This window comes from Ovis aries, chromosome 11 (genome assembly GCF_016772045.2).
Source record: "Ovis aries strain OAR_USU_Benz2616 breed Rambouillet chromosome 11, ARS-UI_Ramb_v3.0, whole genome shotgun sequence".
Classification (NCBI taxonomy): Eukaryota; Metazoa; Chordata; class Mammalia; order Artiodactyla; family Bovidae; genus Ovis; species Ovis aries.
The window spans coordinates 36,410,279-36,427,600 of NC_056064.1; the positions used below are offsets into that span (position 1 = coordinate 36,410,279).

General features: G+C 54.8%; 1 protein-coding gene across 4 annotated transcripts; it reads right to left on the minus strand.

Annotated features, from left to right (window-relative positions):
• Positions 1–1,422: 1,422 nt before the first annotated feature.
• Positions 1,423–7,688, minus strand: DLX4 (distal-less homeobox 4). Of its 4 annotated transcripts, XM_042255835.2 has the most exons (4): positions 6,568–7,688; positions 3,019–3,215; positions 2,383–2,618; positions 1,423–2,166 (listed from the first exon to the last, which is right to left on the minus strand). In XM_042255835.2, exons 1-4 carry the CDS (start codon positions 6,830–6,832, stop codon positions 2,073–2,075), a joined length of 792 nt encoding a protein of 263 aa, XP_042111769.1. In that variant the 5' UTR covers positions 6,833–7,688; the 3' UTR covers positions 1,423–2,072. The 4 variants fall into 4 exon arrangements, with proteins under 4 accessions (XP_042111769.1, XP_004012830.2, XP_042111771.1 ...); XM_004012781.6 differs by having other exon boundaries at positions 1,423–2,618; XM_042255837.2 differs by lacking the exons at positions 1,423–2,166; positions 2,383–2,618 and adding an exon at positions 3,627–4,100 and having other exon boundaries at positions 3,106–3,215.
• Between the last annotated feature and the right edge of the window lie 9,634 nt (positions 7,689–17,322).

Here is a 17,322-nt window from a genome sequence, read left to right on the forward strand (position 1 = left end):
TAGGAGCCCAGGGAAACTGGACCAGCTCCAAAGTGGACAAGGATTCCTGTTTCCGCTGGAAAGGGAGGGGGGCACTGTCAGCTCAGCTGGCCTCTGGCTGGAAGAGTAATTATACTCCTGCTACTTGACTTTACAACTTAGGCTGTTGTTTTAACGATGCGACTCGTGTAGGGCTGTCCAATTAATCTCGCCTTTGGAGGCTTTCCTAGATGGGGCGGTAGATGTTATCTCAGGGCTGTGGAAAGAAGAGTGCAGCAACGTGCTGTGGGGGGAGAACAGCTGCCCTAAGGGCGTGTGGCCTCAGTGAAGACCCAGAGGAGGAACCTGGGGCTGGGGCCACCAGAAGCCAGTGGAAATGGGGGTTGGTGGCCAGGTGCAGGAGGTGTCAATGTGGAAGGAGCAGGGGTCTCTTCTCCTGGACCTTGGCTTTGGTCCACCCTGTGCCATCTGTCACCCCCAGAAGACCACTCCATGTGTGTTTTGGGGAGTAGGGGGTGGCCCCTCAGGGCCTCAGAGGGATTGACTGCAGGCCTCCTGAGGTGGGGGCCTCCCACTGCCTCCCCTACATAATACTCCAACTCGGGCTTGTCTCTATCCAGTCTGGGTTGGCGTGAAGTGCCTGGGTGGGCTTTCCAGCTTGCTAGGGAAAAGGTTTAGGTAGTAAGAGGGAAGTCTGACTTGGGAGCTTCTAGCCTGGCATTGGAGGTCCCTCCTCCAAGGCCTTGGGCCAGACTGGACTGGATTCCCTGAATTATTTGCCACCTTCTGTCCTCAACCCCCTGCTAGAGAGAGAGAGTTTGTACTATGCAGTCACTGTCCCCTGTACTTCCCTAGCCTGGCACTTACTAGACAAGTGGCTGGTCATTCTCTAGCTCCCTGTTAGCCCACAGGGACTGCCTCAGTCACCTTGATATACCTAGGACCTAACACAGAACAGGGGCTCTTTACACGTCTAGATGGAGAAGTCCAGTTCCTTCCAGGGTTTTCCTTCTCCTCTCCCTCCTGCTCCCCTTTCCACTAGGTGAGTTTGGGCCTTTCCACCCCTCAAGAGACACTTCTCCCAGGGGAGAACTGGACTGGCTCAGTGAGTGTGTCCTCTCCCAAGGTGAGCAGGAACTCTCCCTGGACTCAATGTGGACACAGAGATGTATCCGGTTCCCTCCAGAACTAGGCCAGGAGAGCATCTGCTATAATGATCACTCAGACTTTGATCATTCCCAGTATTAACATCTTCTGGTTTCACACTGGTTTGTCTGAAAATGTGGACATTATTAGAACATTCCAGAGCTAGAACCAGATAGCCAGGTAGAGGTAGAGGACTCAGTGCCTCTAGTTCAGTGCTGAAAGAGCCAGCTGGGAGAGAAGAGAAAGCTGAGCAATCAGCTCTAGAAGTCAGAACATGAACAGACCTCAGCCAAGGCCTGGGTTTCTGTTACAAACTTTAATTTCTGGATGTTCATCATATGGGGGATGCTGAGAGCTTGCAGGGGGAGTGCTGCTAGTCAGACTGGATATAAATACAAGCAGTTCCTTTGGGCTGAGTTGGCTATGAGGAGCTGAATTGCTAGGTTCACCCCATCTGTTTGGGACATCTCTACTTAAACATCCAAGAATCTGTTTGTCCCTATTCTCCACAAAGTTTTACACTACTGAGTTCCAGAGAGTGCATGCATGTGGATTTGTTTAGGTATTCGGGACGGGAATCAGACTCTTAATAAATACTTGTTGAACTTGATGGATAATTGGATCCATTATCTACTCAAAGTGAGAAGATATGGGGGAAAGAGGAGCTTTCTTAGGAAAGGAGCAAAAATTACCCATAGGTCCACAAAAGTCCACATTTTTGGTATCCCATCTTCTTCACAGGATGGTAAATAGATGTATCAGTTACGGGGGTAAAAAAAATCTAGAAAAATCAGTGGGTGTGTCTCAGTGGTGGTCAATTTGAAAACTCTGGATGTCCGCTTCTGTCCACCTCAATGGGCTGGGTAAGGCCCAGGGCACACAAAGAGAAAAAACACTCAGTGTTTGTTGCTGGTTGAACCCCAGACTGTAGTGGGCCTGCAGTCATTTCAAGGAGTGACAAGACTAGGGGTCGTGGGAAGTCTGAACTCCAGCCAATAAGTTTTTTTCCAGAGCCGCTGACTGGAGGGAAAGTGTCCAGTCCTGGGTGGGAGTGGGGCAAAGGCCAAGGCTATTTGAGTTATGAGGCAAGGAGGAAAAGACTCACCACCCCATCCTTTTCCTCCTCTAGCTCCTCATCCTCCTGAGAACACCCATCTGTATCTGGTTTCCTCCCAGCCCAGAGAGGGTGCAGGTGGGCTGGGTCCTGCCTGGGCTCTGTAGGAGGCTGGGGCCTGACCTGCTCCTCCTCAGACTCACATCATCTGAGGTGGAGCTAGGACATCTGGGGAGTGATGCTGATACCAGGCTCCAAAGCTGTTGCCATAGCCACCGGTGGGCAGGGCCCCTGCCTTGGGTAGATCCCAGAAGGCTGGAAGAGGTGAACAGGGAGACAGGGAGGGGGACCTCCCAGAGAAGTCCCCTTCCTGTCCCCCAGAGTTCTGCTTCAGGAGCTTCTTATACTTGGAGCGTTTGTTCTGAAACCAGATCTTTACCTATGGGGAGAAAAGGGGGAACAACGGAAGATCAGGAGGAGTAACCAAGGGAGACGGGTCCAGCAAGAGGGAGTCACTCATCCTGGGAGAAGAGCAGATGTGGGGAACATTGGCTCCAGGCCTCCAAAGCCCCTGAAGGCCCTGAATTCCTGCCTCTGAGTTAGTATCCAGTTCTCCCAGTCTGGGTACCCTCTTATACGCCCTGAATCGCCCCACCCCTTTTACATCCCCCATCCCCTCCTACCCCCCACCCTTTTTAACACACTCCCCTAGTCTACTCGGGGGCCAGCTAAGGGAATTGTGAAAATAAGGCTGGGGACTCATCAGTCATTCACACCTGAGGGTGAGTTCCCAGGGAACACACTTGGGGAAGGTTGGTGGAGGATGGGACTGGCCCCACCTGCGTCTGGGTGAGGCCGAGCTGCGCGGCCAGCTGGGCCCTCTCGGGCAGCGCCAGGTACTGCGTGTGCTGGAAACGCTGGTTCAGGTGTTGCAGCTGCAGACTCGAGTAGATGGTCCTCGGCTTCCGGAGCTTCTTGGTCGAGGCCTGTGGGCGCCGCTCCGGAGGCTCCGGGGACAGCGGCGGCTTCTCCGAGTCTGGGGGGCGGCGCGAGACGGTGTGTGCACGGATAGAGGGGCGGACGCGCCGTCTCACTGCTTAACTGCATCTCGTTTGCATTCCGGCCACGAATTAGCAAAAGCTCAGGCACTGGGCTCGGCCCTGCTCTACCTTGCGCTCACCCTCCTTTCAAACCCCACGTCCACTGCGTGCCGGGTGGGACTAGCCGCAGCTCTTGCCCTCAGGGAGCTCCCACTCTCAACGGTCCAACGACCCTAAGAGAACAGCGCCAAGAGCCGGAGCGAGGGTAGGGGCGGCGCCCCGCGGCGGGAGGGCAGAGTTCAGCCGCGCGTGGTGGCGCCAGCTTCGGGCGGGGCGGGGCAGAGGGCTGGGGCGAGGCTGGAGAGGACGAGGGAAGGGCATTCCGGGCGGAGAGAACTCAGACGCACTGTTCAGAGGCCAGGGTCAGTGTCTGCGTGGCAGCCTCCCCGCTGCCGGAAGACGGGTGGTCGGAGGGGCCAGACAAGAGTGGGCCTTGAACGCCAGGATGCGCAGTCCTCCTAGCATCAGAGTATGGAAAGTGCCCCAGGCTTTGCCATCACCTCCCGTATTGTAAGGGCCTCCTTCTCCTGAGGCACTCCCTCCAGGAAAACTGACATCTCTTCCCTCCCCCAAGGCCGGCTGGCTGGAAGAGTAGGCTTTCAGGGGCCCTAGAAGCCGGTTGGTGCAAGGCTGCCCCCTCCTCCGCCCGGCTGCACTCACAGAGGGGTTCCCGATTGGCACGCAAAGTGACCGGGGTTCGGAGAGCGCAGGCCCTCGGGGCGGCTCCGGGATCGCGCTGCGGTGCCGCCGCGGGAGATGCGGCCAGCTTCTGCCTTCCCGTTCAGCCCCTCGAGGAACCTCGGTCGGGTCACAGCTCGGCCCTGGGATGGGGAGGGCAAGGGGTTCCCCTCTTCTGATTCGAGCGTCCCACCCTGAGCCACCCTACCGGGACTTCGAGACCGTTCGTGCAAAGGGCAGGGCCGGGATGGACGGAGCGGCCGAAATGTCCACGGGCTTAGGGTTCGTTGCCCGCCGCCAAGCTCAGCGGACCGAGCCCTGGGCCCCGGGTGCCTAGACGCAGAGGGGGTCCGACCGCGTCTCCCACCGCCCCGCCCCCGAATTCTTCCTCCTTTAGGGCTCACCACACCCACACTTCAGGTCCCCCGCCCTCGTCCGGCCGCGGTGACCCCGTGCCTTCACCTCCCCCGCATCCCTCACCCGTGGTCTCCGGCTCTACGGGCTTCTCAGATCCACCCCCCTGGACCCCCGCTTCAGCCAATTCCCAGAAAAACCGTTGGGTTTCCGCTCCCGCCCGCGCCTGTCGGGCCTCTCCTGCTTCAACCCCGCTGCTCGCCGCCCCGGGCCGGCCACTGAGCGACCACCCGCGCCTCTTGGGCTGCAGAAACTGAACAGTTCGAACTGAGGCAGAGACAGCAGGAAGCCTGCTTCAGCTGCGAAACTCTCAACGCCCTCCTCACCCTAATTCTCCCAGCAGACCCCACTCCTAGTTTCTTTCCCCACCGCTGCTTTCTCCACACCAGTTGCAGCAAGTCAGGACGAATCTGCCCAGGTCGCAATTCGGGAGTGCAAGGGCCTCCCTCGAGGCAGCGCAGCACCCGCCTGCTCATCGGGGCGGTGGCACACAGCTCACTTACAGCCAAACCTCTCCCTGAGGCAGGGGTGAACAAAAGGGGGGCAAAAGGAAGACCCTCGCAAGTCCTCTCTCACACCCCAATCATTTAATCTAGAGTGAGCCAAATCCCTCAGGTTCAGTGAGGTTTTCGTTGGATCCGGGGAAACTTTGTAAAGAAAAGGCACTCTCCACTCTTTAGTCCTTAAACCAAGAAAAGGGAAGGTGAGACAGGACTGAAATTACCAACTGCAATTCCAAGATTTCTCTTAAGGACAGGGTTAACTTATTCCTATCCCACTAAACAGACACACAGGCACACACAAATGTACCACATTAGCATATACTGAAGAGAAGAGACCAAGGGATTCGGTTTTTTAGAAACCAGATCATTGGTAGAACACCCCCCCCCCCCCACCCCCAGCTGCTCCTCCTCCAACCACAGACCCAGCAGCAGAAAAGCAGCAGCTCCAGTTTTGGAACAGAAGGCAGTTAACTTTGGGGGGGCTTTGAGGAAGTTCCCTAAAATCCTCTTTTCTGGCTTCATGCATGAAAGCCAATTTGCAAGAGCCAAGCCTGAAAAACAGGCTGTGTCCTTGATTCATTCACACTCTTTCTTTGGACCTCAGTTTGCTCATCTGTACATCAAGAAGGTTGAGCTCCTGAATCTCCAGGGTCATTCCTGGCTCTGACGTTTATGAGGTCATGTGTTTCAGCAGAGCAACAAGGAAAGAGAGGGAGACATCTTGGTCCTGGGCTGATTCCAGCTAAGTCACTAAGTGAGTGTGCATCTTTGGAGGAAACTGTGCCAAAGACAGTTGTGGGGGCAATTTGGTGGGGGTAGGGAGTGCAGGGGAACTAAGCTCTAAACTCAAGCCAGTACAGAAGGATGTATGTGTTGTGTTGCATGGGTACAGCCCTGTGCAAGGCTAGGACCAGAAAGACAGGCCAGTTCCCTAGCTTGAGGCCACCCAGTGAGCACAAAGTTGCTCCAGGCAATGGAACTGGGGCTTGACCTACCCCAAAGGCAAGGGGTATAGATAACAGGAATGGCCAGTTCTTTGGCTGGAAGGCTGAGATCTACTACCAGAGTCTGCCTGACCCGCCTGTGGCTACATTCTTACAATGATGGGTAGTAGGGTCTTAGCCCCTGACTCTACCAGGTCAGTGTTTGGTCTCTGTCTGACACATTCAGGCAACAGGCTGGGGAGAAGGGGAAGGGCCCCAGGATGTGCCCCCACTTCTACTGCCTTCCAGCTGGGACCTGATTTCTAGATATCAGGCTTTGGCTTGAGCACTGCTTTCTGAAATAAGAACTGGGAGAGGGGGGACAGTGAAGAGAGGAGGGGTGCAGGATGGAGAGAATCCTAGGGGAGAGGCTGGGCACCTACACCCACATCTGGATTGTTTCAGTTTTCCGTTACAAGTAGGTACACAACCCTGCTGCCCCAGGGGGTGGGGTAGGGAGCCCAGCCACCCGGCTTCACACACTGCAAATCGAAACCAGGTCGGTCTTGAAAAGAGACCTAGATCAGCTCGCCCCCGCCCCTCCTCCCTGTCTCCCGCCCCATCCCTTCGCCCTCCCCCCACCCCCAGATCCCTTGGAATCTGAATGAGGTCTGAATCCCGCCAGCTTCGACCAACCAGGCGAGGGCTAAGTTTGGGGGCTCACTGGAACCGGACCCAGAGGTGGGCAGAGCCGCCGCGGCGGGACTTACCTGTCTCCCGCTCTTGAAGAGCCGGCTGAGATGGCGCGGTGGAGAGCTGGCAGGGCAGGTAGGAGTCTCCGGGGATCGCCGGCCCGCTGTAGGGATAGGGCAGAAGGTGGCCATACGGCCCAGAATAGGGCAAATCGGGGGCGGCTGCGGTTACGGGGGACAGGCCAAGCTGGTAGGCAGCCACTACCGATGGCACGGGGGCGATGTCCGGGAAGCCGGCTTTGGAGGCGTCCGGGCCAGGGAGGGGGCAGGGCAAAGAGGTCATTGCGGCCGGGGCCGGGGCCCGAGGGCCTAGGCCATGGCCGGGCAAGGAGTCCGCTCCCTCCGCCAACTCTCTTTTCCGAGCCTCAGGCGTTGGGAGCGGATGAGCCCCTCAACCAGCCTTCCCCACAACTTATCCCGGGGAAAGTGTCTCTCTGAGCCTCATCAGCGGAAAGCCGGCGCCTGGGAAAGGGGTTCGAGGGGGGAGGGTGTCCCCCATGACTTTTCCCCTCCCCCCTAAATCCATGGGCCCCCCACTCGGCAGGCTCTGGGGTTCGGTTCCCGGGACCCGACGGGGTCCCCGCCCACTTAAACGCAGCGGATTGGCTACCACATGCGGTGACCTCACGGAGGCCTGCAGCCGGGGCCTTCCCCTCACCTCCCCGCCCCGCTCCCACCCCCGCCCCCGGGGCAGCCCAGGGTAGGGAAATTCAGAACCAGGAGATGGGAGGCGAGCGGTGCGAACTCTCTATGCACTGCTGTCTCGGGATCCGCTGCAGAGAGGTGCTGGGTTGCAGGACGATTGGGGCAGTCTGGTCATAACGGCACAAAGGCAAGGAAGTCGACAGGGCGGCAATGCCCAAGGGCCGAGGGGAGCAGTGCCTTAGCGGAGGCGCTGTGGCTGCGGGGGCGAAAGGAACCTGCGGTCGCGCTCTCTGGCTCTGGGGGATCTGTGCGGCGGTTATGACCCTGCCGCTACGGACCAAGCCCGCCAGTCCCGCAGCTTATTCAGCGCGTCGGAATGCATGGCTGCCGAGCGCCGGCAGTATGTTGGTAAACACGCCGGGTCTGAGGAGGTGCCGCCCGGCGCCCAGCCGGCCCAGCACGCGCGCAGCGCGCACGCCCCCGCGGGGCGCCCTGGGCCAGGCACGCCGCGACCGCCGCGATTGCGTCTCACCGCCACCGCACCCCCCGCACCCCGCCCCGTCCTCGCTTCCGCTTCCGGCAGGGGCCAGGGTTCGGTTGCGACACCGCAGCTCCTGCAGGCCCCCGAGGCCCAAGGAGGGATCTGCCGTCTGGGCTTCAGCCAGTGCGGCGCCCCGCCTTTCCTGGCGCCGCGTGAGGCTTCAGCCTCGCACGAAGCTGGACAAAATCTGGGAGTGGGAAGCTAGTCCAGTTTGATGGCTGCTCCTCGGAGGGAATTCCCTGCCGGGTGCTGGGAATACGGCAAGCCAGGTTCGTGGCCTCATCTTCCAGCCTGTGTACAGGGCCTGCCCCTAAATAGTATCCAAGACCTTGCTGGGCTGGTGTCTCTGTGGCCACAAGTATACAACTTCACAGGGACTCTATTCAAATACAACAGATACACTAGCGTATACCAGCACACCGGTGTCTACACGGATGTTCACATTAGCATCCCTCCACGAACAGAGGTTCATTTATGGATCTGCAAATACAGAGTATATGCTGTGATGTGTACACATCTACACACCCAAAGATGAATAGCAATGCCCTAAATAAAAGCACTGTGGTTGTCTCTCACACAGACCCACAACTATACAAGTCTAATTGATGGTGCACACTCTAAAATAAAGAAAACCCAAGCATATAAATATTTATATACTTGTACCCATCCTATGAGACACACCAGTCCACACACATCTAAGCTGCTTCGTGTTAGGGGTGAGACAGTTACACACCAAGCCTGTCGGTCCTCACAGATTCCCCAGCATACCCGTATACAAAGCCTCTGTCATTTGAGTGTGCAAACAATTCATGTTTGTACACACGTGTGTGCTCTCTTTATCAGGGTACAGAGTGAAGGCAGCGGTCTTACAATTGGGGGGTAGGAGAGGACAACAATTGGAAGAAGAAGGAAGCTTAGAAAAGGAAGAGAAGGCGGGCACAACAGGGGTGGCCAGGATAAACCAAAAAATTGGGAAAAGTATGCAGTCAGTTGTCCTGAGGGAAGGAAGAGCAAGTCAGTTTCAAGATGATACGCCGTTGCAATGTAGAGAGATGAATTGTGCTGAGAAAACACTCCTCTGACACTTGGCTCTGGGTTTTCTCACCTGAAGTCTTGGAGCATCAAGAGAAGGAACTCTGTGAGGGAGTCCCCTCCTTTGGAGATCTGGGACCGACTTCCCTCTCATCCAGCAGGGTTTGCATGGTTGAGAAATGCAATTTCCATATGGGACCTCCTTTCCCCCTTTCTTACCCAATTCCAGCTATGTCCTCACCACTTCCTTAGAACCGGGGCTAAGAACTTACAGGGATATAGCCTTCCAAAACTTCTTGCCACCATCATCTTCCTCTGGAGAGAGGCAGCCACACAACAGTACCATGGTGGGCTCCAGGGATGGCATCTCAGTGCACACCAAAAGAGAAAGATGTTCTTTGAGGCTCCTGGTGGCTCAGTGGTAAAGAATCTGCCTGCCAATGCAGGAAACATGGGTTGATCCCTGGGTAGGGAAGATCCCCTGGAAAGGGAAATGGCAACCCACCCCAGTCTTCTTGCCTGGGAAATGCCACAGGCAGAGGAGCCTGACGGGCTATACAGTCCATGGGGTCGTACAGTCAGACATGACAGAAACTGAGCATGCATGCATGGCTGTCCGAGAAGCTTTCACAAAGGAGGTGCTTTTGAGGTGGAACTTAGAGTTTGGGTTGCAGGCCCATGTATTCAGGAGTCCTTCCCTTGCAAGATCTAGCGAGAAAGGGCAAGGGCAGCTTCCCCAGAGGCCCCTGAAGCAGTGACTTTGGGCATTCTCTGAAGCCAGGGGATTCACTGGGACTCATAGTGAGAGCTTCTCCTAGGCTCTCAGGGGCCTTTGCTGAGCTCATGCAGCTCCATGCAGCAGTAGGCAACATCCTGCAGTCCTTTAGAATTTATGAAGTATTCACAACATCCAAGCCCTGTGCATCTTCACCAGAAATCTGTGAAGTGGCTAGTTATTATCCCCAGTTTAAAAACAAGGAAATCTCTACTTTCATCACCACCTCCCTCTTCCCACGTGCTGGAGGCTGTGGGGCTTAGAAACTGGGAAACATCTTTAGGAAGCTTCCTGGTCTCAGATGTGGAATCCCCATGGAGGGGTCCCCTCTGACCAGCGCCACAGCTTTGAAGCCTGGAGGGAGACTGGGGAGATATGGAAGGGTTAGGGGAAAGGTGGAAGGGATAGGCACCAGCTAGGAAGGACTGTAAATCTGTGTTTGATGAGAAGGGAGGGAGGGCCAGCCTAAGAGGCCTGAGGCCTGGATTCCCATCCCAGCTCAGCTACCAACTGGTAGCTGGCTGTGATAGCCTGGGTCAGCCATGTCCAGTCTCTGAGACTCATTTTATCCACTAAAATGAAGCTGCGCTTAAGACCTCCAAGCCATTGTCATTTGCTTTAGAATAAATTGCAAAAACCAAAATCTAGAAACCTAATAAAACCAAGATGAAGGAGGAGGAGGAGTTGGAAGAGGGGAGGAAGGCAGGCAGGCAAAACACATGAACTAACTCTCCTGTCACCACCCGTACTCCAGCCCCTGCTTGTCACAAAAGCCAGAAGTGGCTCTCCCAACTCTTTCTCACTCAGGTCCTCTGCCATAGTGACAGGGGCTCGCTTGGAGAACTCCAGCACCGAAGTGAGGGCCTGGGAGCCGACATCGGGGTCCTGGCTGGCGGACACGGCAACCCTGAGGGCTGGGGAGTCAGCCAAGCCTCGGTGAGTGGACACGAACGATCCGCGCGGTGCACGGTGGCTTGCAGGCTCTTCGCAGTTTCCCGGCAAACACAATCCCACCCGATGCGCTTTTGATTCTTGGCGCAGAATAAGCGCCCTCGGCGGTGGGATTTATGCTTCACTCACAGTGCCCCGAGCTCGGACTCTGCCCAGACGCCGGGAACTCCATCCAACAGAATGCCCCCTCCTCGAAAACACCCCCAAACACCTGATGAGTACAGTACTCGCCGCGCAGTTCCTGAACTCGGTACCACACGGCGCGCCGGCGTTCCGGAGCAAAGGGGAGTGCATGCCACGGGCGCCAGGCGCCGGGGGTCTGCAACCTGACGCAGGCCCTCCACGCAGCCCCTGCGTGGACCTGCCCTGGGGCTTGGTTCCCATCACCGCCCGGCCCGAGGCCGCCATTGCGGGATTAGCAGCTCCCTGTTTCCTCCATCCCACCCATGGAACCCAAACGAAATTTTAATTTCGTCTGTTCTCCGTGGAATTTAAGTCCTACTTGCCGGAGCTTTCGTAGTAACTCGGTTTGGGGAAACTGTGAATAATCCGATCTGGCAGGGAAGGGAGGGGGATGAAAAGTCCTCCCTCCGCTGGGCGGGGAGCGAGGTGGTTAAAGCCCCCACTCTCGGTGAGGCCCGCTAGGGGAAGAGGAAGTCTGTAGGGGCCCGCGTGCCCCGCCACACACAAGGATTTGACTCTTGCTGAAATGTGCATGAGTTATCGTCTCTTTTCTTCTTTGTGATGGAGCAGTGAATGAGCGTGGGCTGGCCGGCGGGCTGGCTCCTGCCAGCCCCGCCGCGCTCCGGGTGCGCTTACCTCCACGCTCCTGAGAGCTTTCTCAGTGATTGGCGTCCCGGCCTCATTTTCCAGATCACCTGGGAGAAGTTCCCGGGAAGGGGGAGGGGGAGACCATGGGGTCAGCGCCGCCCAGAGATCCCGGCACCGCTCGGCAGGCGGGCTGTGCCCTGCGTTCTCCGGCAGTCTCGGTCCTCAGTCACTTTCCTCGTGTCACTGTTTTATTTCCAAATTTCACTCCCGCTCCGGGAAAAATCTTTTGTTGGGGTTTGACTGGGACATTTAAAGTACACACAGATACGAAGTCACCAAATTCATTAAAAACAATACCGTGAACCACTCTTGGACCGAATAACTCCCTGCCCTCCAAAAGAGAAAACAGTTAACAAAAAATGGGGCGGCCCTTTTGAAGATGCGTTAGAGGCGCCGCGATCCGCGACGGGAGAGCCATTTGGCTGGCCTTCGCCCCAGCCCGGTGCGGGAGCGGGAAACGGCCGGGTTGGGGGCTTGGGAGTTCCGGGCGGGTGTTCCAGCCCCTGGCCTGTCCGCCGGACAGACCGCTGGACGCAGCGCTAGATGCCCGCGGAGAGCTGGAGGGAGGCCCAAAGCCAACCCGTCTGCAACGAAGTCGCGCGCCTGGAACGAAGGCAGCTCATCTGGTTTCTCCAGACCTTTCCAGACCCTCGCATGGAACCTAGGGCGTTCCGCCCAAGTCTCCATTGCCCAGCTCCAGACGGAAGCCGCTGGTAGGACGTGGCTGGAGTGGGAACAGCACCTAGCGAGCACCGACGAAGTGGGTGCGTGCACCGGCTCACAGAGACGCAACACACTCCCTCCCAGACGCCAACAGCCACAACACACACTCCGTAGGCCACCACGTCACGCCCGCAACACACACACACAACCGCATCAAGCCCAACACACAGGTGACACGCACCTTGTTACTCAGCCCCATCCCTCTAGACCCCCTGGATCCAGCGGAAAGTCTAAATGGTGGGGTTACTGGTTTCACTTTCTGTAGCCAAGACTAGACCCTTTTGAGGTCCGGCGTGTTTTTCTTTCGTAAGAAAAGAGTAGGTCCGATCCCTTGCCTAGTCTGGTTTGGAGTCTGGGAGAAGGACAGCCGCACCTCAGCTGGGCTGGCCTGGGAGAATGACCGGAGTGCTTTGGCGAGGGGTTGGGAGTTGGGGTGGGGGGAGGTGAATAGGGAGGCCGGGCCTCCACATGGATGCTGAAGTCGCACCCGCAGCCCAAAGTAAGAGAAATAATCACGAGTACCAACAATACCGTCCCCCGCCCAGCCCCCGCCGCCGCAAACCAAACTCCGCAGCCTTTACCCCTGTGTACCACCTAGCTGGGCTCTGGGGGTGATGTCGGGGGGAGAGTGGACAAGGAGAGAGAGTGGGAGGCAGCACAGTCCCTCCACACTCCTCCCAGCTCTTGCAACCCTCCTTCACTGGGCTCAGCTAAGGGAGACCCCGGTGCGAAGCCTAAAGGAGGGGCGGGTTCTCGCCAATCTGTTTCAAGAAGGGAGAGGTGGCTCACGCCCCTCCTCCTGCCCATATCTATCCTCCATGTCAATCACCCTCATTAATTCCTGCTGGAAAGGATCAAACAGGAGAGGTTCATCAACTGCTGCTTGGTAAACGCTGGAGGGCAGGGAAGGGTGTAGCAGGGGGAAAGAGCTTGTTCTTGCTGGAGGGAATTGGGGTCTCTGCTCCTCCTGACCTCCAAGGGGAGCTGAACTGAGCTGAACTATCCTTTCTGTCTTCTCAGACCAGTTTTCCCCTTCTCTCCAGTGAAAACTCCTCTCAACTTGTGAGCTGATAGACACCTGTCCTGGCCTCACCTTGGCTGAGAGGTGGCTCCCAATCTCTGGGGGAGACAAGCCCTTCCCAGAATGTGCCTAAGAACTAATGGGAACTGGGAACAGGGAAGCTCAGTCCCACTCCTGGCTACTACCAGGCAACCCAATAGGGCACTGCTTAGCTGCCTGGGGGTGCGGGTAGTGATTCTGTGACTGTGGGAGACACAGGGGGATCCAGATGGAAGCACTGTTCCTGCAAACAAACCTAAGGAAACTTCTGGCATCTTTGAAGGCTAAGGTGAGCTATTCTGAAACCCTGTGTCTTGGGTAACACAATAGTGATGGTAATAACAGTGAACACTTATTAAGTGTTTTCTGTGTTCCGGGCACTATGCTAAGCCTTTACATGGATCGTTTTATTTATCACACAGATTCTATGACATAAGTATTCATTTTATCTCCACTTTACAGAGGAGAAAATTGAGGCACAAAAAGGCTGAGTAACTTGTCCAAGCTAGAACAGGCCAGCTTGTCATCTTAAACACCGTGGAGTTGTCTTCCCTGAAGAAGCACCACTCAGCGAGGATGAGAGGAAGGGTTGGGGAGGAGGAGGGGACCCCAGGAGATGAATGCCTTCTGTGGAATGGTGCTGGGAGAAGTTACAGCATCAGTAATGGCTGAGGTTTATTATGGGCTTATGCTTTACATTTTTCTCATTGACATCTTCAAACAACCCTGCAAACGGATCCTATCCCTCATTTTACGCAAGAGGAGACAGGCACAGAAAAGATGTGTGTAGAGTCTACACCCTCCACAGTGTGGGGCCTCCAATACCAGGAGCTTAGGATGGGGCTGTGGGCAGAGGAGAGGACAGGGATGGAAGCTGAGGGACTTCCCAGGGGCAGCTTGGGTATGACGACGTAGGCTGGCGAGGGAAGAGTCTGGTGGCAGAGAGCCCAGTTAGGAGGCTGTTGCAAATAGATCGTGTGTGAAATGAGGAGGGTGGGCCCAGAGACTTGGTGGCAGAGGTGATGGAAAGAAGGGGACGTGTGAGAAAAGTTGCTCTGAGACAGATTCTGCTGGGCCTGGTGATTGTACAGGAAGAGGGTAGAAGCAAGCATGACAGAGAATTTCCAGGCCTGGCCAACCAGATGAGTCTGCAGAGAAGCCGAGTGTTTGATTCAGAGATTCAGGCATTTGGATGAGTGAAGGGACCTACATTCTAGGTTTGAGTGCTCCAGCAGGCAGCCAGACACTCTGGTTTCCCTCCATGCCCCTGCACAGGTGTATCTCCCTGGGGCCCAGCCAGGGTGCACAGGTGAAACTTGCATATATGCAGATATATGCAAATGAGAGTAACTCAGCCTGGGCCCTGAGCCAAGAGCCAGGGGAGGAGAAGGGCCGCCCTCATCCTGACTCACCCTCTGACACGCCGCCTGGAATGCCACTTCCCCAGCTGGGCTTCCTCAAACTTGGGGAACTTGCTCCTGGAATCACCCTAAGCTCAGGCCCTGAAGATCACAAGCCCAGGAGACTGGGGTGCTGAAATTGGGGACTGTTTTAATCAGAGTAAGGCTTTATTCTGAACCCTCTTTGCAAAATGGTGGCAAGGGGGCAGTGGGGAAGAATACCAGGGTAATACGACCTTTTAGGCATAAACCTACATGGCAGTCCCCAAAGCATTTTCCTATCTATAACTTCCTTGGGGCCTCATAGTAACTTGTGAAGTGGATGATTTATTAGACCCATTTTATAGATGAAGACACTGAGGCCTGTGTTGTGAAGTGCCTTGCCAAGGAAAGGCTGTGCCTTGCCACAGCCACTTGACTGGCTAGTGTATACAGAGCTGGGTTTCCAATCCAGGCCTCTGACTCAGTGCTCTTTATACTACCGTATGGTTTGGTGATGGGCTGAGGGAAGGGGAAGCTGATTCTGGATGCTGAGGTTTCGTTTGGGGACCTCCTGGCACTCAAGTATCCAGACAGTCATGGGAAAGACTCCCCTAAATCCTCTTGGTCTTCAAGAAGTTCTCATTGAAGAATTCCTTGTTAGTAAGCTTTTGATTTTAGATCTGAGGTCACACCCCTTCCATCTGGCTGGAGCACGCACTCCACTTCCAGCTCCTTCAAAACTCACTGCAATTCAGTACTTTCTTTTTAAGCACTTACTAGGTACTGCTCTGGGAAGGGCACAGTGGGAGGTCAACCTCGGTCCCATCAAATAGTGAATCTGGCCATTTCTATGTATCAAGTCCATAGGGTCATGAAAGTTGGACATGCCTGAGCACGTGCGCATGCTCATGTGTTAAAATGGTGATTAAAAATACAAAGAAGAGTGAATTAAAATACACATTTGTACACAGTTAAGGAATGATTAGAAACTAGGTACCCAGCTCAAGAAATAAGACTCTCCTAGGTCCTCAGTACCCCACTGAGGGACCCTCTGGACTATAATCCTCTCCTCCACTTGGGTATTCCAGGTTTTGTGATAACAACTTTCCTGCTTTTCCTTAGTTTTATCACCTATATCTGGTTACTTTCACCTGTTTGTGAACTTTTCATGAATGGAATCATACTGTACGCACGATTCTTGCTTTCCACACTTGACCATCTGTAGATTCTAAGACATCTTCCCCTATACTGTACCCACCCTTCTGGCAGCATTGATCCTCTCAGATGCTTGCAGGGGGTGGGGGTGGGGGAGTTGCTGTGTGAGGACAGGGATGGGGTCTTTTGCTTCAGGGAACACAGTATCCAACAAAGGGACAGACACATAATAAGTGCTCAGTGTCCAGGCACTGAATGAATAAGTGAAGATGAGTGAAATGGTGTACCTCTGGTTACATTAATGAGAGATCCCAGGGGCAGGGGTGATATAGGAGACCATATTGTCCCTCCCTACTCTGCCACTGCTCCTCAGAGAGCAGGGGCTGTGAATGGCAGCTGCCTAGATTCTGGTCCTTTTCATGGCTTAGCCAGGAAAGCACACTTTATTGACCTGGGCAAATAAAACTTCCCTGTGCCTCAGTTTCTTCACCTGTGAAATGAACATAATAATAAGCCCAACCTTATAATGTTGTGAAGTTGAGCAAATTACCCTGGTACATAGATGGTTCACATATGTTAGCTCCCCTTCCTCTTTCTGTTGGTTCCTTTAGCTCACCCACTGGCATGTGCCTGTCCCCATCACTAAATCTTTCTGGAAGGTATTAGAGCCAACTTGATTATAAAGCTTATGTTCCCAGAGGACTCGGTGATGACTGAAGATTTCACTCCCAGGACCAAAAGCTCCTGTAGGGCAGAGACCCTGCCTTCCCCAGCTCCTCATCCTCATGCCATCTGGCACATTTCGTCTCCAGCTAGTCTAGGAGCCACCCTCAGCTCCTCCTAAGGATAGGAATGCAGGTGAGGGTCTGTCCCTTGGTAGCGTTAGAACTCTTTCCCACTGAGGATCTCGGCTAATCCTTATCATCTGGTCAGGTGGGGCAAGTGTTGCCATCCCCATTTCACAGATGAAGAAACCAATGCTCAGAGCAGCCCAGGGCCATGCCCAACATTGCACAACCAGCATGTGAAAGGGCTGGGATTGGAATCCTTGCATCCTGACATTGAGGCTCTCTGGGTTTTTCCAGAGCCAGAGTTGATGGGAGTCAAGACTTAAAGAGAATTAAGATAACCAGCCCCACAGAAAATGGGCAGTGAGCTGTAAGAACTGTCTGTGAAAGTGTGAAAGGACTCAGACTGATTCTGGGTGATTTTTAAGGCGAGAATACTGAGAACCAAATGGAAGTTGGAGGAATGTATATTTAGGTTCAATATAAGGAAGACATTTTAAATAATTAGAGCATTCCAAAAGTAGCACATTCTTCACCTCTGTCTTAGGCACCAACTCCCTCTGCCTTGTGTGGTGAGATTCTCAGATCTAATTTCTTCTGTTGGAATAAGGCATTCTGGGGAACAGGTTTACCTCTCTTTGAGTTTTGCTTCCTCCAACCTGTGTGTGTACAGTCCAACCTCAGTAAGTATTAGAGAGTTCCCATGGTTGGAGGCATCAGGCAGAGTCTGGGGGATTGCGCTGTAAGATTTGACTGAGAACTTGGGTTCCAGAGCAGGTGGCAGTAAGTTTGAATCTGAGTTCTGCTACTTGGAACAGTAGCCTCATTTTTCTCAACTGTAAAATGGAGTTAGTAATACAAATCATTAAACTTGTTGTAAGGATCAAATG